A 21,069-nucleotide genomic window follows, 5' to 3' on the forward strand; every position below is an offset into this window, starting at 1 on the left:
AGAGAAAGGTCTGTAAAGGTTGTCCCCTGAGCCTGTCAAAAGGAGAGAAATTGTAAAAGGGCAGTTTGGCCTTCGCCTATTGAAGGAAGGCCCCTAGTTGACGTCGGCAACCTCGTCGGTGGAGGAAGCCAAAAGTGGAGTAGGTCAAGGCTGACCGAACCACTCTAAATCTCTGGTTTGCGTTTATTTTCGAGCACTTTATCATTACTGCAAACCTCCTTCATTACTACTGCTCTCTGCGCTTTCACGAACAAGTTCTAAGTGCTGTTCTTCCGAATCTGCATTCAGACGTAAATTCGTATTTTCATACATTACAGTTTACGTTTACGTTTGATTCTGCAGAACTGTCTTCCGTGCTTTTACGAACGAGCTTCTTTGCAGTTTATACTTACATTTTGATCCTATTGATAACTGCAAACTGTCCTCTACAATTTTACGAACGAGTTTCAACATTTAGACGTAAAACTGCATTCAGACGTAAATCGGCTTTCCTCGCTCAATCATCAGATCTCAGTTCGTTTACGTCTTGATTTCAACTGCATACTGCCTTCTGCGAGTATACAAACAAGTTTCAAAGTTTAGACGTAAATCTACGTCTAGACGTAAAACTGCGTTTAGACGTAAATCTGCGTTTAGACGTAAATCTGAGTTTAAGACGTAAATCTGAGTTTAGACGTAAATCTGCGTTTAGACGTGAAACTGCGTTTAGACGTAAATCTGCGTTTAGACGTAAATCTGCGTTTAGACGTAAATCTGCGTTTAGACGTAAATCTGAGTTTAGACGTAAACTGCGCTTAGACGCAAAACTGCGCTTAGACGCAATCTGCGCTTAGACGAAACTGCACTTAGATACAAACTGAGAATTTGCTTTTGCATCATAATAGTTTTTGAACGAACGCAGCTTTTCGTTTTTAATCGCTGTAAGATTTCCGCTGCACTAATTCACCCCCCCCCCCTCTTAGTGCTCTCGATCCTAACACCACTAGTCTTAGCGGTGGTACCACCCAAACATAGTCTCCTAAGTGATGATAACACCAGATTGGACAGCAGTACCGCCAGACTGGGCGGTGGTATCGCCCAACACAAGTGGTGGTACCGCTAGGACCCGAGAAACCCGGGATGAGATCTTTTTAGGCTCCAAGTTTGAATCCACTTAAGGCATATAAATATCCCTCTCATCCTTGGTTAACACACATAATAATAGAGTAAAAAAAAGTAGAAAATTTCTATTGTATTCTTGTGAGAACTCCTTTAAAAATTCTAAGTATTAATATAGTTTTAAAAAGGAGTAGGGGGGGGGTTGTAAATGTTATCTCCTAAACCTGTGAAAAAGAGAAAGGGTTGTAAAACGGTAGTTGATCTTCGTCCATTGAAAAAAGATCGTTAGTGGATGCCCGTGGCCTCGACGGAAGGGAAATCAATGGAGTGAATGTGGGTCACAATGATCGAATCACTATAAATCGGTTTGCATCTTTGTTCTACTTTTAATTCTCATATTACATACTACTTTCTTTATTTGCTCATGACATTCTTGCAAACGTTTCAAAGTTAAACAGATTTTCAAGATTGATTTTAATCATACAAAAGATTTTCAAACCGACATGATTTTTACCGTTGTACTAATTCATCCCTCCTCTTAGTTCCGACTCGTTCCTAACAAGATGAAACTTTACACAGGTCTCCTCCATAGACTAAGATGTGAAGTCATTCTTTCTCGATGCGAAGCTAAACACACCCTCTACATCGCAAACGAAATGAAAGAGCCATCAGTCTCTAATATAGACTTAAAAAGGTTGTTAGTCAGTAGTAAGTTCTTGATCCTGAAGTCGATGATTACCCTCAAAATGCTGTCCAAAGGCAAATAATCGTTGGCATATATTATAACCTTTTGCACCACGGAGCAAGGTTTGATTCCATAGTTGTGATACTTAACATTGTTTTAGTTATTTAAAAGGGACCAAAAACTAAGCCCTGAAACCCCTCCCTAGAGATTGTTCGAGGGTCCCTCTCTCATCGGGCCAATTCTCCGAAGTCGAGAATCAAGAATCTATTAAAAGGGAAAAAAAATAACACTAATTTCCGATAGAAGAATAGCCCAAAACTCAACAATAAACTTGCATTCCATATGATAACAATGACAAACATCCATCTGACGATGAACAAAGTTAGAAATCCAACTGAAAGTATGCAAACTTTCATAGAAAAACTTTGATCTTAGAAGCAACCTTCAACCACTAGATCACCTTCTAATCAAACAAAACGTCTTCCTTGACCTTTGGAGGTGACTTAAGGTTATGATAAGTAGCTTTGATCGTCGACAAACCATTTGGACTTTTATTCCAATTTCACCTATTATAACTAGGGTCACTTTGACGAATGAATCCTGAGAATTCTTTTTCCAAGAAGGCAACACGTTTAGAGATCACAAGAATTCTTCGAGCCTTTTGGTTTAGAATAGAGAAAAGGAAGGATAAAGATACATAAATAGTTGAGAGATTCTTTTGTCCAACTCAGAAAAAGTATGCGTTCTTTTTCAAAATAAAAAAAGCGTGAGAAATTTTTTTTTTTTCTAGGTTATTTTTCTCATTTCTGCTTTCCTTTTCACTTCGATCTACCAAATTGTGACATCACAGTCCATAGGTTTCCTATTCGGCACACATCAAACATGCCCCTCTTCCACGTCTCAGCACTAAAGCCCACCCACTTGCCATGGCCTTATGATACAATCGTACTCTTTAAAGCTGCTGCAGGAGCTGTGACATCAACCTGCCAAGTCTCCAGACAGTACATTGTGTGGGGTGAGCTGAGAGGAGGACATGGAGGGGAGGAGGAGATGGGAGGATATGGAAGTGGACTGCTTGGCTCACGTCTTCCGGAAGCTCAGCCTGGAGGACCTGACACTGAGTGTGCCATTTGTGTGCAAGGCATGGCTGAGAGCCGCCTTGGACCCTCTCTGCTGGAGGTCTCTTAACCTGAGGGACTTGGACTTCATGCCGTGGAGCAACTTCACGAGGACCTTCACGGCGCAGTACGCCCTCCGCCGCTTCTCTTTCTCGGGCTTCCTCAAGTTGGCAGTCGCCAGGAGCCATGGCGGCGCGGTGGAGCTCAAGTTCCCTCTTCCCTTCGGTGCCTCCTTCCGTGACTTCGTTTATGCCTCCCACGAGTGAGGATTCACTTGCAGATCTCTCTGTTAAACCACATCTGACTGTTCGATTTCAGATCGAGTTGTTGTGATATTGAGCAGGTGCCCGGGATTGAAGACGCTGGCGCTCCCTAATCTGCTGCTGGCAGATGAGCCACAGATTCCAGAGCTGGTTGGGAGGTGGAAGGAACTAGAGACGCTGGAGATGGAGTCAAAGCCATCTTCTTTCTTGGAGATGGTGAGGCAGATCAGTATCAATTGCGGCAGCTTTTCTGGGCTCAGAATGTGGGGTTCCATCAAGAAGGAAGATGTGTCTGCCATAGTCGATTGTCTTCCAAGAATCAAGCACCTCTCCCTCAGCAAATCATACTTACCAAATGAGCAGCTGGTGGAGATAATCAGTGGCTGTAGAGAGCTGGAGACGCTCCGTGTCAACAGTTGCATTGGGTTTGAGGTTGATGAGGAGATTGTCAGAAGAGCTTCTGGTATCAAAACCTTCGAGCATGAGGGCTGTAAATTGTTTGATGAGTCTGATTGTGATATGGATGAGTGTGATCCACTCTATGTGCATGTTATTTAGCAAAGATTGTAGCTCAGTTAAACAGATCATGTTTTTGGTGAAGCACTATGCTTTTCGTGTTCCAAGTCTCTTGTGTGCTTTTAATTTTGCTTCACATAGGAAATGTTAGCTTTGACATTTCATGGAAGAGACTCTTCCTCTCGCGGTGCGGCTTCGGCATCTCGCGGCGGTGTCCCAGTGAGGGTTTCGCCCGATGCATCTTTCCCTTCGGCTGCTCGCGGGGGTGGCGTGAGGGCTACTCGCCCCGGCGCTGGGGTGTGGGATGTCCCTCCTCCTCCCCCTCCTGCGGGGAAGATCAATGGGGCGCTCCCTCTGAACCTCCGCCTACCCTTTCCTCTTCCTCCCCCTTCGAAACCTTCTGCTCCTGTTCCTTCGGCGAAACCTCCAGAGATCATTGCAGGGTAAGGTCCCTCCCCTCAGCTTTGGCTTGCTCCACTCAATTGCTAAGATTCTGTCGTCGTCCTCCCCTATAAAGGTCATTAAATTGACCCTATACCCTGACGTTGGAACTACCGAGGGACCATGCTCACTTCACAGAGAACTCCTACAATCCTTGACCTCTGCTCTGCTGTGGGTTCAGTTTTTTTGGCTGCCCTTCGAGTACTGGAACAAGGAGGGCATCACCAGTATTGCTTCTATCGCCACCTTAAAATTGATGATAGGGTTTTTGCATTTGAAAACGATAAATTCGTTAGGGTTTGTATCGAAATTAACCTCCTGAAATAAGGTGTTTGATTCGGCGAGGCCTGGGATGATTCTTTTTCAGGTTGTCCCATAAGAGGATTATGATTATTTGTGAACGTTTTACAACAAAAAAAAACTCTTAATCCTCTCCCTATGGGATTAATTGTTCTCAACAACATGCCCAAGCAATCCTCCCCAGAGTAGGATGGCTAAGGTGGAGGTGCCTCAGGGTGGATCTAAGGGCGAATATGAGGACCTCTATAGTGCCCCATGGGTCTTCAAGGCATCGAATTCTATAGAGCCCCATGGGTCTTCAAGGCACCATTCGGTGCCTCCTTCCATGCCCTTCAGGGTGGTCGGGGTTGGAGAAGATGGTGATGCATCCTCCTCACGAGGAGCATATATTTTCCCGTGACTCGTGTGACTATTGATGGTGATCGACTAGGTGAGGCTCAAGGCATGGTCTTTGGCGATTCCAGTGAGGGGCAGGGCCTAACGCTTATGCACATTAATGCTACCTCCACATGGGACTTCTTCCACTGACTGAGATAATCAGGTAATGGTGGATCCGGATCCAATTGAAGATGCGGAGGTGTTTGGGTCCGCTTTGGATGATGATGGGTCCTCTCTAGGTGAACTTGTTACCAATAAACCTGATTCGAATAAAGAAAGCATTAACGTATATTAGGACTAGATTACCTGGGACCCGATTTAATCCCCAGTTCGAGAGATGGAACTAGCTCTTGCAGTTCTATCTTCTATGGCGATCTAAGATCCCTTCTTGGAGTAGTACAATGTGATTCTTGGAGTATTACAATGTGATGGAGATCTCAACTGAACCTTCCTCTCCCCTAGGTGTTAGGATCTTCCAGAAGGTGGTCAAAGGCCTCAAGTTAAAGGTGATTAATATTGAATCTCGGATTTTGATAATTAAATCAATTGATAAATTATTGATCTAATCTATATGTTGAGAAGAATATTGCGGGATTAACTACGATAATAAATAAGGCATAAAGCAAATGTTGGACCAGAGTCAAAGATCGGAAGCTATGTCAAAGATTCGGATGATATGTCGGAAGCTCGCCAAGAGTTTATCGGGAGCTCGCCGAGAGTTCGTCAGGAGTTCGTCAAGAATTCGTCGGGAGTTTGCCAAAAGCTTACCAAAAATTCACCAAAAGTTCATTGAGACTTCGCCTAAAGAATAATTGACATACCGGACAAAGATTGCTTGTTTAATGTCTTAATTATCATAGTTAGAATTTAGATTAAGTTAGGATTGATAGTTAATCTTACTAACTCAGTTAGGGGTCAACTAGGCCCAAAACAAGGCTAAGTTGGGTCGGATGGATGACCCACTCTATCACGGACATAGTTCTAAATAGGATGTTTGATGTAATATTTATATATGTCCTTGTCTTTTGGTTTGTTCATGCTTTGCACTGCATGTAGAGGGACAGTCGAAGGCTTAAAAGCTCAATTTTAGTTGGGTTTGGTGGCCGTCTTAGGCTGATAAATAAAAGTTGTGTCATGTGGACACTTGTGAGAGATATTCGATGTGGACCATTTTTACCCTTTGTTGTGCAACTGTTCAGAGCTTGTAAAGTCTGTTTATAATTTGCATTGTCTATGAAGTGTTTTCTGGAATGTTTGCTTGTGGATCCTGAGTGAGGCGCTTTCTCTAACTCGTTTTCTTTTTTGTAAGTCCTAAGGGACCATGGGAGGCTTCGGAGAGGCTAACCTTTGCAGACGGACATGCAAGGGTGCCGCACGACTTAGGCAAAACCAGCTAAGTCCGTGACAGATGGTATCAGAGCGGGACAAGCACTCATAGAAACACTTGGCATGCAAACGTGGGGGACCTAACTGTTAGGATCAAGAGGTCGGCACTAAGAGGGGGGGTGAATTAGTGCATTTCGTATGATAAAAATCGTTTTCGACGAAAAATCGATTTTGGAAACTTAACTTTAAAGTGTACGTAATGAATTGAAGGCAGTAAGCACTTAAGGAGGTTTACACTAAGGTAATAGCAAGAATAAAATGCAAACCAAAGAACACGGCAGTTTTATAGTGGTTCGATCGTCGTGACCTACATCCACTCCGTCGAGGCCACCGGTATCCACTATCGGTATTCCTTCAATAGGCGAAGACCAACCACCTTTTACACCCCTTTTCTCCTTTTACCGAGTTTAGGATATAACCCTTACAAGCACTCACTCGCATCTCTAAATAGAATTCTAACACTTAGACTAGAGGAGGATTCTCACAAGAGATTTCTACAGTAATTCTTCACTTTTTAAACTCTTTGTGCTTGTATGCTTTAACCAGGGATGAGAGTGGTATTTATAGGTTTCAAGTTGATTCAAACTTGGATCCTAAAACTTTCCCATCCCGGGTTCCCCGGGCATAGGCGGTACCACCGCTTGCGCTGGGCGGTACCACCACCCAATGTCAGTCTGACACTGACATTGCCTTGGGCGGTACCACCGCCCAGGTCGGGCGGTACCACCACCGCTTGGGGGGCAATGCTGGGTGGTGCCACTGCCTAGACTGGGTGGTACCACCGCCCATACTAGTGGTACCACCGTATGGCACCCTGCTAGGGGCGGTACAATCGCCTAGACTGGCGATACCACCGCCTGACACAGTCTCGAAGACTATGCCACGACGGTGAGACTTCTTGGGGTACTGTTTGGGCCTCTCATTGGGCCCAACACAATCCTTACATGGGCCTTGCTGGCCCCTAATTGGGTTGCCCCAAATCCAAACCCAATTACGTGCTAACTATAAAATCTAAGACATAATCTGAGCTAAACAAGTCTGCAAGTCTATTCTTCCGGCGATCTTCCAGCGAACTTCCAACAATCTTTCGGTAATATTCTGGTGGACTCCTGGTAAGCTCCTGAACTTCACGACGATCTTCTTGGTGAGTTCCGATGAGCTTCTCTGGCAAGCTCCGAGACTTCTCGGTTGGTTCTGCCAAAACTTCTGACGAACGTTCGGACTTCCGACGAACTCTCGAACTCCCAATGAAGTCGTGTCCTTGACTCCAGGACTTTATTTTGCTTAATGCCTAGCTATTGTAGTTAATCTTACACATTTAAAAACATACTTCGATCTAGACAATTAATACTAAGCATTAATTGTTGGGAAATCTTGGGGGCGACATCAGATGCGCAGCGGAAGAGCAAGAAAACAAAATCCCTAATTCCTAAAGAGATGTTCGTCGTCATGCGAATATTGGTGCATAAAATCTGCGAAATTGAAAATACAGCGTATAGAGTAGATTGTGTTACCTAAGGAGATCGTATATCCCTGTTTCCTTGCAGATCTTTAGGAGAGGGTGAAGAAGGTCAAGCGTCCTCCTCTCTAGCGGTGATCCACACAGTAGGGCTGCGACGACGCTCCTCAAAACTCCAAGCCTGCTCTGAGGTGGAGAGAGGAAGGAGAATAGGAGAGGCAAGTAAAGGTTCTAGCCTATGAGGCTCTAAATCCCTCCTATTTATAGAGGTCCCTTATCAAACCCTAATGGATCCTCCCCTAGTGGGTATTGGATCTGTATCCAATAATCCAAGCATTTTAGATTAGTGGATCTCTATCCAATAATCTCTCATGGGCTCTTATCCATGGGATCCAATAATTCATGTGCTTATTGGATATCCAATAAGACAAGGGCTCCGTCGGATATCTCATATCCGAACCTCTACTCATCGCAATGCCTATCATATGTGTGTGACCCTCTAGGCCCAATATCGAGCTGGCCATGAGTCATACCTGTCAGAACTCCTTCTAACTCAGTGAATTATTATCTCTGTAATAATTCACTCAACTCATCGACTACGGGCGTACTAGGTAACTATGTCGTAGTCCCCAAACGATACAGGGGAATCCAATCCATTTGACCTATCTGTCCTCGGTTACCGTATATCTATAGTCCCTCATCCATCTAATATCCTAGAGACCGTATATCGAGCATGGTGTTGTTAAACCCATATGGTTTCTACTCGAGTCTCGCTCTAATCAGATTCTCCCGGAGAACTCTTTTCTCTCAACCCGAATGACCTTGGCTAGGGATTTGTTTGAGCAAGAACACATGGGATATTCCTCTCATGATGCTGAGAGTGGATGATCCTCTATCGACACTCAATAGCCCACGTAAGGTCGACTATCACTCCCAATAACCAGTTGTACTAGATTTGGGACTGTTAGGATCGAGAGCACTAAGAAGGGGGGGTGAATTACTGCAGCGGAAATCTTTCAGCGATTAAAAACGAAAGCTGCGTTCGTTTGATAAAACTATTTTGATGCAAAAGCCGATTCTAAGAATACTTATGATTAAGTGTAGTTTACGTCTAAACACAGTTTGCGTCAAAGCGCAGTTTACACAGTTTGCGTCTAAATGTAGTTTGCGTCTAAATGCAGATTGCGTCTAAGCGCAGTTTGCGTCTAAGCGCAGTTTGCGTCTAAGTGCAGTTTGCGTCTAAGATCAGATTGCGTCTAAGCACAGTGCAGTTTGCGTCTAAATGCAGTTTTACGTCTAAACACAATTTTACGTCTAAATGTAGTTTTACGTCTAAACGCAGTTTGCGTCTAAACGCAGTTTTACGTCTAAACATAGTTTTGCGTTTAAAAGTAGTTTACGTCTAAAACACAGTTTTAAAGGAATCTGAACTTAGAAACTTCGTTCGTAAAAGCGCAGAAGACAGTTTTGCAGAATCAAAACGTAAACGTAAACTATAATGTATGAAAACACCGATTTACGTCTGAATACAGATTCGGAAAGATCAGCACTTAGAAACTTGTTCGTAAAAGCGCAGAAGACAGTTTTGCAGAATCAAAACGTAAACGTAAACTGTAATGTATGAAAACACCGATTTACGTCTGAATGCATATTCGGAAAGATCAGCACTTAGAAACTTGTTCGTAAAGGCGCAGAGAGCACTAGCTATGTAGGAGGTTTGTAGTAATGATAAAGTGCTCAAAATAAATGCAAACCAGAGATTTAGAGTGGTTCGGTCAGTCTTGACCTACTCCACTTTTGGCTTCCTCCACCGATGAGGTCACCGACGTCAACTAGAGGCCTTCCTTCAATAGGCGAAGGCCAACTACCCTTTTACAGATTCACTCCTTTTGAGGGGCTCAGGAGACAACCCTTATAGGACCTTTCTCTCCTCTCTTTACAACTCAAGACTTGAAGAACAGAAAGAGGAGAACTTTAGGACTTTACACAAATTTGAGCTCTTAGAATCACAGAAAAGATCAAGAATTCGGTGTAGGTCTGTATCTTTTCAGTGCTGAATGGGTGGGGTATTTATAGGCCCCAACCCAATTCAAATTTGGAGCTCAAAACGATCAAATCCCGGAATTCCGAGACCAGGCAATTGCACCTCCTAACTGGAGAGGTTGCACCGCCTGGCAGAGCTTGAAGACTGAGCCCAGGCGGTTGCACCTCTGTGTCAGGGGTGGTTGCACCGCCTGAGTTTGGCTCGGAGACTAAGCCCCAAGCGGTGCCACCTCTTGAATGAGGCGGTTGCACCTCTCTGCCAGAGCTCGAAGACCGAGCTCAAGCGGTGCCACCTCTCTGTCAAGGAGGTTGCACCGCCCAGTCTAGCTCTAAGACTGAGCTCAGGCGGTGCCACCTCCTGGTTGGGGCGGTTGCACTGCCCAGTCTCGCTGGGAGACTTAGCCCAGGTGGTGCCATCTCCTGGCTTAGGCGGTTGCACCTCCTGATGCAATCAGGGTCCGAATGGTTAGCTCCATTCGGCCCAATTTTAGTCTTTCAGGGGCCCAATTGCCCCAAGATTAAGCTAATGGGATCACCTCCCATTTTTCAGCTTAATCAACGTGCTAACTACGATTAGATCTAAGACAATTTCTGCAGCTTTGCTTCGGTGCGTCAATCGCTTCTTCCGGCGAGTTTCCGGTGAACTTTCGTCGATCATCCGATGAACCCTCGGTGATGCTCCTACGGACTTCCGGCAAACTCCTTGGACTTTGTGACGATCCACTTGGCGAGTTACGATGAGCTTCGCTTTGCAAGCTTCTGGACTTCTCGGATCTGTTCTCGCAGAACCTCCGACGACCGTCCGAACTTCCATCGAACTCTCGAACTCCCAACGTGATCATGAACTTGACTCCGGCGCAACTCCTGCTGCTTGTCTAACTTTTATCGTAGTTAATCCTGTACACTTATCTCAACACATAGATTAGACAACAAATGACAATTGACTTCATCATCAAAATCCGAGATTCAACAATCTCCCCCTTTTTGATGATGACAATCAATTGATAATGGAGTTATCCTTAACTCCCCTGTCTATATGCCATAGTTGAGATAAGTCAACCTTGAATTCAAGACCTAAGAATTCAAGTAACGTATTGATAAGTTAGATCAGTTAAACTTATCAATACTCCCATCATGATACTCATCATGATGTATCTCTTCAAAGATGATGTCAAGGCTTGACATACATCATCAAGTTTGTATGATTGTGTTTGTAACTATTCATCATGTAGTTTAAACATTATCATATAAAGCTGTGAAGCACTATTACATGATGCACACATTTGAAATATTCTAGCAATTTTTGCATTTTCTTCACATGATAAGATATCAACTCAGGGCATAATGCAAACTTTAGCACATGTTCATATATCTCTTGGTGATGCAAGGATGGCATAATCATAGCAGTGTTTATAGCATCACTTATAGTATTTCTAATCATGGCAGTGTTTATCAATTCATATATCTCCCCCTTTGTCATCAACAAAAAGCATAGTAATTATGATACCAGGAAAATAATAATAGCAAGCTTATAGAGGAATTTTACATAGATTGCTTTAAATACATCTTCCCCTTTTTGTTATAATCCATTGTCTATGTAAAGATTTTGCAGGATGGAATACATACACATGAATCACTTCATCAAATCTATTTCAGAAACTTATTTTTCATGAAAGTGTACGAGAAAATCTGTTTTATAGCATTCGAATAAATTCGGACAAGATTTTGTTGTAGATTTTCACATATAATCATAGAAACATGACAATCAAGTGATTTGATCATTCAATATAGTCCGAAAAATAATTTTAACAAATTTATCTATTCGGACACATCAACATTCCTAATTCTCTTCGAATAAAATCAAATTGTTCTTCACTTAGAGGTTTTGTAAAAATGTCAGCTAGTTGATGTTTAGTATCAATGAACTCTATGGTTACGTCATGATTAGTGACATGATCTCGTATAAAGTGATGTCTAATATCAATATGTTTTGTTCTTGAGTGTTGTATAGGATTCTTAGTTAAGCATATTGCACTCGTGTTATCACATTTAATGGGAATATCTTTAAGATTAACTTTGTAATCTTTTAAAGTGTTTTTCATCCATACAACTTGTGCACAGCATGCACTTGCTGCAATATATTCAGCTTCGGTTGTTGATAGAGCAACCGAGCTTTGTTTCTTAGATGACCAGGAAACAAGGGCATGTCCTAAAAATTGACATGATCCTGATGTGCTTTTTCTATCTAGTCTACAGCCAGCGAAGTCCGCATCAGCATAAGCTGTTAACTCAAAATTTTCTGATTTTGGGTACCATAATCCTAGATTTGTGGTTCCATTAAGATATCTAAGTATTCTTTTAACTGCTTTGAGATGAGATATCTTAGGGTTTGATTGAAATCTAGCACAAAGTCCTACACTGAACATGATGTCTGGTCTGGTGGTAGTGAGGTAAAGTAAACTTCCTATCATACCCCTATAAGTTTTTTGATCAAAGCTTTCTCCACTTTCATCAATTTCTAACTTAGTGGAGGTGCTCATAGGAGTGTTACTAGCCTTTGAGTTGTTCATATTAAACATTTTTAATAAATTCATGGCATATTTAGTTTGACAAATAAAGATGTCATTGCTTAGTTGTTTGATTTGTAAACCTAAGAAGAATGTTAATTCTCCCATTAAGCTCATTTCGAATTCAAGACTCATAGTTTTAGCAAAAGATTCACAAAGAGATTCATTTGTAGAGCCAAAGATAATATCATCAACATAAATCTGAACAATGAGAAAATTATTTTCAAAATTCTTGATAAACAATGTAGTATCAACCTTGCCTTTTGTAAAGTTATTTTTGATAAGAAAAGAACTAAGTCTCTCGTACCAAGCCCTTGGGGCTTGTTTTAAACCATAGAGAGCTTTAGTTAATCTAAACACATGATTAGGGAGGCTATTATTTTCAAATCCAGGAGGTTGTTCAACATAAACTTCTTCGGAAATAAAGCCATTTAGAAAAGCGCTTTTAACATCCATTTGAAATAACTTAAAATTATTACTACTAGCATAGGCAAGGAGCATCCTTATGGCTTCCAATCGAGCCATAGGTGCGAAGGTTTCTTCGTAATCGATACCTTCTTCTTGGTTGAAACCTTTGGCCACTAATCTAGCCTTGTTTCTAACCACGATACCATTTTCATCTTGCTTGTTTCTGAAAACCCATTTAGTACCAATAACTAAATGGTCATTTGGCCTAGGAGCAAGCTTCCACACCTCATTTCTCTCAAATTGATTCAATTCATCTTGCATTGCGATAATCCATGAATAATCTTTCATGGCTTCGTCAACGCATTTGGGTTCAATTTGGGAGAGAAAGGCGGCGTTTGCACAGAAAGTTTTAAGAGAAGATCGTGTTTGAACCCCCTTTGACGTGTCTCCTAATATTAGCTCCTTGGGATGAGCATCTACATACTTCCAATCCTTGGGTAAGGATATTTCGTGAGTGGATGCATCCAAGTTGCTAGTTGGAGAAGGGGTTTCATTTAAATTCAAGGAATCAAAATTAACATCTTCGTCAAGATCATTTTTCATGATTTCGGAAATCTCATTGAAAACAACATGAATGGATTCTTCGATAATTAAAGTTCTTTTATTGAAGATATGAAAGGCTTTAGAAACAGTAGAATAACCAAGAAAGATTCCTTCATCAGATTTAGCATCAAATTTTCCTAAGTTGTCCTTTTTATTTAAGATAAAACACTTACACCCAAAGACTTTAAAATATGAAACATTGAGTTTTTTATTGTTCCATAACTCATAGGGAGTTTTGGTTAGTAGAGGTCTTACTAGAACTCTATTCAAAATGTAGCATGCAGTATTTACGGCTTCGGCCCAAAAATATTTGGGTAGGTTGTGTTCATTCAACATGGTTCTTGCCATTTCTTGTAAATTTCGATTTTTTCTTTCTACAACTCCATTTTGTTGAGGATTTCTAGGAGTAGAGAAATTATGGTTGTATCCATTGAGTTCACAAAATTCCTGGAAATCCTGGTTTTGAAATTCACCACCATGATCACTTCTAATTGATGAAATCATAGACCCTTTCTCATTCTGAACAAGTTTGCAAAACTTGGTAAAAGATCTAAGGCACTCACTTTTCTGTTTTAAGAAGTAAGTCCATGTGTATCTGCTATAGTCATCCACGATGACGAAGGCGTATTTGCTACCTCCTAGGCTTGATGTGGAGTTTGGTCCGAACAAGTCCATATGGATCAATTGTAAGGGCCTAGAGGTGCTTATTTGATTTTTAGATTTGAAGCTACTCTTAATTTGTTTACCTAATTGGCAAGCATCACATACATTATCTTTGATGAACTTGATATGAGGAATTCCTCTTACAAGTTCTTTGGATGATATTTGAGTGATTAGTTTCATGCTAGCATGACCTAATCTTCTATGCCATATCCAAGCATCCTCATTCAAAGCAGAAAAACACATTTCATTACACAAATCATTGATGTCAATAGTGTATACGTTATTTTGTTTCAATGCAATCATAGATATATTTTTGTGTGGTTTTTCAATGATGCAAGCATTAGATTCAAATCTTATAATATATCCTTTATCACATAATTGACTAATGCTCAAGAGGTTATGTTTTAAACCATCAACTAGCAAAACATCTTCAATAGAGAAGTTGGATTTGTTACCTATGGTTCCTTTGCCAATGATTTTACCCTTGTTGTTGTCTCCGAAGGTGACATATCCTTCGTCTATGCTAGTGAGCTTAGAGAATTGAGATGGATCTCCGGTCATATGCCTTGAGCATCCACTATCAAGGTACCATCTCTTGCTCCTAGCTTGCGAAGGTTTAGTTTTCTACAAGAAATGATGATGTTTAGGTACCCATTTGCTTTTGGGTGCCTCATAAATAGATCTACATTTCTTATCATGTTGCATAGAATTTGTCATGGTTCCTTTAGGAACCCAAATCAATTTGTTTGGACTTATTTTCTTGAATGGACAACAATGTGTCTTGTGTCCAAATTTACAACAGAAGTTACATTTGTCTTGATGTTGAATATGTAAGATGGAGCCTTTTATGAAGGTGGTTGGATTTTGGTGAGGACTTCTCACGAATCCAATTCTACTTCTTTTGGGAACGTGACCCTTGTTTGTAAGGATGATGTTCAATGACTTGCTACCAACCTCGAATTTCTTCAAGGTGTCCTTAAGTAGCAAGTTTTCTTTTTGGAGAGTTTCTAGATCATGGCATTTTATGCATGGGCTTAAACTATCATGATGTTCAGCATTTAACTTATCGAAATTACAAATAAGATTATCATGCTCCTTTTTTAGCAATTTGTATTTACTACTGATAGTCTTACATTCATCAAACAATTCATGGAAAGCATTTAATAATTCATCGAATGATAAATCTACATCTATTGAATTTGTTACCTCATCTTCGATGGCCATTAAGGCGTAATGAGCAACTTGCTCGGTGTTGGACTCCTCTTCTTCGGATGCTCTCGAGTCATCCCATGTTGCTTGAAGCACCTTCTTCTTTGATGTTCTCCTTTTGACTTGGGGACAATCACTCTTGTAGTGTCCCGGCTTTTTGCATTCATAGCAGATTACTTGGTCCTTCTTGGGTTCAAGTTTATTTTTTGCATCATTCTTAAACTTGTTTCTTTTAAAGAACTTTTTAAACTTTCTTGTTAGAAGTGCCAAGTCATCATCACAGTCCTCATCACTTGAGTTTTCTCTCAAGTGGCATTCAGAAGTTTTGAGTGTCATATCCTTCCTGTTCTTTGGAAGGATGTCTTCTTGCTCTTCATGAGCTTTACAAGTCATTTCATAGGTCATTATTGACCCAATTAGTTCTTCAAGAGGGAAATTTCGCAGATCTTTTGCCTCTTGAATAGCAGTGACTTTAGGATCCCAACTCTTAGGAAGGGATCTTAGTATCTTATTAACAAGGTCAAAAATCAGAAAAGCTCTTTCCGAGTCCTTTTAGACCGTTGACGACATCCGTGAAACGGGTAAACATGTCGCCAATGGTTTCACTCGGTTTCATTCGGAAAAGTTCGAAAGAACGTAACAGCAAATTGATTTTTGACTCTTTTACTCTACTTGTGCCTTCATGGGTCCCTTCGAGTGTGTGCCAAATATCAAATGCAGTTTCACAAGTTGAAACACGGTTAAACTCGTTTTTATCAAGTGCACAAAATAAGGCATTTATAGCCTTTGCATCAAGAGCGAAAGCCTTCTTCTCCAAATCATTCCAATCGATCATTGGAAGAGAAGACTTCGAAAATCCGTTTTCGACAAGATTCCACAGTTCAAAATCCATAGAAATAAGAAAGATCCTCATTCGGGTCTTCCAGTAGGTGTAGTCCGTCCCACTGAACATGGGTGGACGCATAATAGAATGCCCCTCTTGGTTTCCAGCGTATGCCATTTCTTTTGGGTTTTAATCCGTTAGAGAGTTAACCTTGCTCTGATACCAATTGTTAGGATCGAGAGCACTAAGAGGGGGGGTGAATTAGTGCAGCGGAAATCTTTCAACGATTAAAAATGAAAGTTGCGTTCGTTTGATAAAACTATTTTGATGCAAAAGCTGATTCTAAGAATACTTATAATTAAGTGCAGTTTACGTCTAAACACAGTTTGCGTCTAAGCAAAGTTTACACAGTTTGCGTCTAAATGTAGTTTGCGTCTAAATGTCGATTGCGTCTAATTGCAGTTTGCGTCTAAATGTAGTTTGCCCTAATAATATCGAACAACCATTATTCTTAAAAACTAATTTATATCCACTAACTGTCAAACATGAAATAGAGATAATGTTTTTGATAATAGAAGGAACAAAATAACATGCATCTAATGCAATAAAAGCTCCACTAGGCAGATGTAGGGCGACCTCGCTAACAGCTACTACAGCAACTTTTGCTCCATTAACCATCTTAAGGTTCATCTCGCCTCTCTCTAGTATCCTAGGCCTTGCCAAAACCTGCAACGAATTGCATATATGATAAGCACTACCGGTATCCAATACCCATATATTATCATAAGAGTCTGACAAATGGAGACTGATCATGAATGTACTTGAAGCTTCATCAAGCTTTTGTTTTGCTCTTTCTGCAAGGTACTCTTTGCAGTTCCTCTTCTAGTGCCCATCTTTGCCATAGTGGAAGCACTGGCCCTTGTCCTTTGCTGGGTCTTTCTTAGCAACCTTTGCTTTACCTGGTCTGCCCTTGCCCTTTCCCTTCTTAAGGAACCATTCTTCTTTCCTTTTCTTTCTGGTCTCACTAGTATAGAGAACTGGCTTCTCTTTCTTAATAGTACTCTCTACCTCCCTCAACATATTGAGGAGCTTTCGGAGAGTCACCTCAAGCTTGTTCATATTAAAATTCATTATGAACTGTGAAAAGTAATTTGGTAGGGACTGAAGCACAATGTCGACACATAAGTTATCCTCTAGGACCACTCCTAGATCGATGAGTTTCTCTATCCACTCAATCATCTTTAGGACATGGTTCTGAACCAGGGTCCCCTCAGTCATCCTAGCGCGGAAGAGGCTCTTGGATATCTCATATCGCTGAGTCCTTCCCTGTTCCTCAAATAATTTGCGGATATGTAGGAGAATAGATCTGGCATCCATCTTTTCATGTTGTCTCTATAACTCAGGAGTCATAGAGCCTAACATATAGCACTGAGCAAGAGTGGAGTCATCAATGTACTTCACGTAGCGAGCGATCTCATCCTCGCTTGCCCCTTCTTCGGGCGTAGGCATCACTGTATCAAGAACGTACATGATTTTCTTCGCTGTGAGAACAATTCTCAAGTTACGGAGCCAATCCGTATAATTTGGACCAGTGAGGCGGTTGACATCAAGTATGCCACGTAAGGGATTTGAAAGCGACATTTTCTGAAAATAAAGATGCAGTAGAAATGAATAACATGCATATTTTCTAAGAAATAAACTATCAAGATATTGCTAGTCATAAGTGCCCAGCAAGCCAATCACGTGAGTGATGGCACGTGTGACTTGATACAGAATCTTTTTTGCTTATTATATTTTGGCGTATATCACTTTATAACTATTGCATAAATGCATATATATTGTGATGTCCTTGGATTTGTGCAATGGGAATCGGATCGTGATGAGATCACGATAATGAGATCGATTCACCTTTAAACACATATCCTAAATAATCCCGGTCATAGGTTACTCGAGAGGGACATCGTGATAACCGGATAGACTGGTGTGCTGTATACCCGTCCATATGATGGATGCAGCTGGTCTCACTGCTCGTGTAGGGACACTAGGGATACAGTACAGGTGCTCATTGGAGAATGAGTTCACTGATTGATCCGCTTACGGAATGCTGGATGGTTGATGATGCCTTATTGTCAGACAATGATTCCGTAGTCCTAGTGGTGTATCTGGTTCTTAGACTTGAGACACCAAGGATGTCCTGTATGAGTACTCCACTCTTTGATACCAGACTTATAGGTTTGGCTGTTCCCAGATCTAGTACAGCTGGTCATTGGGAGTGGTAGTCGACCTTACGAGGGCTATTGAGTGTCGACAGAGGATCATCCACTCTCGGCATCATGAGAGGAATATCCCATGTGTTCTTGCTCAGACAAATCCCTGGCCAGGGTCATTCGGGTTGAGAGAGAAAGAGTTCTCCGGGAGAATCCGATTAGAGCGAGACTCGAGTAGAAACCGTATGGGTCTGACAGCACCATGCTCGATATACGGTCTCTGGGATATTAGATGGATGAGGGACTATAGGTACATGGTAACTGAGGACAGACAGGTCCAATGGATTGGATTCCCCTGTATCGTCTGGGGACTACGGCGTAGTGGCCTAGTACTTCCGTAGTCGATGAGTCGAGTGAATTATTACAGAGATAATAATTCACTGAGTTAGAAGGAGTTCTGACAGGTATGACTCACGGCCAGCTCGATATTGGGCCTAGAGGGTCATACACATATGGTAGGCATTGCGATGAGTAGAGGTTCGGATATGAGATATCCGACGGAGCCCTTGTCTTATTGGATGCAGATCCAATACCCACTAGGGAAAGGACCCATTAGGGTTTTGACACGGGATCTCTATAAATAGGAGGGATTCACAGCCCCATAGACTAGAGTCTTTGCTTGCCCTTCCTATTCTCCTCTCCCTCTCCACCTCAGAGTAGGCCTGGAGTTTTGAGGAGCGTCGTCGCAACCCTGCTGTGTGGATCACCGCTAGAGAGGAGGACGCTTGACCTCCTTCACCCTCTCCTAAGGATCTGCAAGGAAACAGGGATATACGATCTCCCTAGGTAACACAATCTCTATACGCAGTTTTGTGTTTTTGCGGATTTTGCGCACCAATCTTCGCACGACGATGAACATCTTTTTGGGAATCGGGGATTTTTGTTTTCTTGTTCTTCCGCTGCGCATATGATGTCGCCCCCCTATGATTTCCCAACAGATATGAACTTCTATCTTAATATGCTCCCACTATTTTACTAACGAGTCACGCGACACCCTCAGCACGTGAAACGAAAATCTCCGGCAGACTTCTAGTGGGGATCAGGATCCAATCAGCGTCTTAGTGTAACCTCGAGGGACTCAACCAATCACACTAAGCCTAAAAGGTAGGCAACTATTGCTGATCACAACTCCTTATGATTGCCATCCTGTTCGGCCTCCGAATCACCATGGTCTCGAGGGACTCGACTAACTATGATGCTTGGTTAAGTCAACACCTTCGTTACAAGATGAGTCTGATTTGATGATATACCCTCGAGGGACTCGACCAAGCATACAATGTCCTCAGGTCACCGGTGACATCTCTATGTCGTAAGCAAGATAGTGAATCGCGATATAGGTGAGTCTCGAGGGACTCGACCAACTCAACCTACACTGGGAATTGGTTCCTACTTATAACGATAGAAGGTCATGTGGGTCAATCTAATTGCCTCACTTTTACCGACTTAATATTATCGAGAGAGATGTTTCTATGATTTGGTCTCCTAATATGACATGTCACACATATACATATTTAATATATATCTACATCGCATGCAAATATATATACATATCTAGTATGTGTATAAGCAATCACACCAGATGATCATGGACCACAACCTAATGTGATTAGGCCCGAGCTAGTAAGCCTAATCGCTCACATCAAGATCTATGTGTGCAACGGTGCATCTCCATGCCCTATGATCGTCCATCTCATCCTCGTTTGTTCCGTCGACATCTCGATGTATCTTCGTGCATCGCGATCGTCCATCTCGTGGGTCTCGCTATCGCATCCACGCTCCCGCTGCGCCTCCTCATGTGATTACAACTTAATCATAGGCACGTAGGCCCGATAATAAACGAGAAATATAATGGAGGCTCGCAGACCCCAATAATAATAATCACAAGTACACACATCACACGGTCCATGATCATTCGTCCACACATCATACATCACATGTATAAAGAATCATCATCATGTAGGACTACTAGATAATGATAAAAATAATAATCAACTAAACTTTTTAATTAATTAGTATTTTATGAATTCAGGGACATATAGGAAATTTCTGAATTCATAGGGGTATTTTTATAATTTAGACAAAAGATAGAAACTAAAATTTCTCAAATTCACCTGGGCAAAACTATCTTTTTGCCCAAAAACCCTAAGCCCCTCTCCCTCTTCGCTGTTGCTGCTGCCGCCGACATCCTACTGGCGGTGGCAAGTGCAACGGGCCCGTGGCGCCGCCCCTGCAGGTGGGCGCCCCCGTGGGTAGCGATGCCCCCACGGGCGGGAGTGCCTATGGGCGGCATTACCCCCGCGGGCGGGCACCCCTATAGGCGCCGCCCCTTCCGCGGGCAGTTCTACCCACGAGGCAATGCCCGCAAGCGGTGCTGCCTCACTAGGGGTTTTGCCCGCGGGAGCAGCGGCCATAGGCCCCGCTGCCCTGCGACGCGTCATCCCGCGTGAGCAGCAGCCGTAGGCGTCGCTGCCCTGCGATACCTCTGCCCGCTGGCTGCCAGCCCCACCAGCCACAAGCCTGCTGCAGGCACAGTGCTTGCGCATGTGCCGGCACTGTGCTTGCGCATGTGCCGGCACTGTGCTGCCTAATTGTGGCTGTCGCTGTAGGTGGCCGCAGGAATGCAGATCGAGGGGAGCAACTGTTGCTGCCCTTCCTTGTTTTTGCGTCAACGACTTTGACGTCGAAATTCTTCCTAAACACAACACACGCTGTTCAAAACCAATCATTCGTACAAACAACCTGGCTCTGATACCACTGTTGGGAAATCTTGGGGGCGACATCAGATGCGCAGCGGAAGAGCAAGAAAACAAAATCCTCGATTCCCAAAGAGATGTTCGTCGTC

General features: G+C 42.3%; 1 protein-coding gene across 1 annotated transcript; it reads left to right on the forward strand.

Moving 5' to 3' along the window:
- Nucleotides 1-2,759: 2,759 nt before the first annotated feature.
- On the forward strand, nucleotides 2,760-3,787 carry LOC103992000 (F-box/LRR-repeat protein At3g48880-like). The gene is made up of 2 exons (XM_009411550.3): nucleotides 2,760-3,163; nucleotides 3,245-3,787. Exons 1-2 carry the CDS (start codon nucleotides 2,817-2,819, stop codon nucleotides 3,720-3,722), a joined length of 825 nt encoding a protein of 274 aa, XP_009409825.2. The 5' UTR covers nucleotides 2,760-2,816; the 3' UTR covers nucleotides 3,723-3,787.
- Nucleotides 3,788-21,069: the final 17,282 nt, after the last annotated feature.

Source organism: Musa acuminata, chromosome BXJ1-7 (genome assembly GCF_036884655.1).
Source record: "Musa acuminata AAA Group cultivar baxijiao chromosome BXJ1-7, Cavendish_Baxijiao_AAA, whole genome shotgun sequence".
In the NCBI taxonomy this organism is placed as follows: Eukaryota; Viridiplantae; Streptophyta; class Magnoliopsida; order Zingiberales; family Musaceae; genus Musa; species Musa acuminata.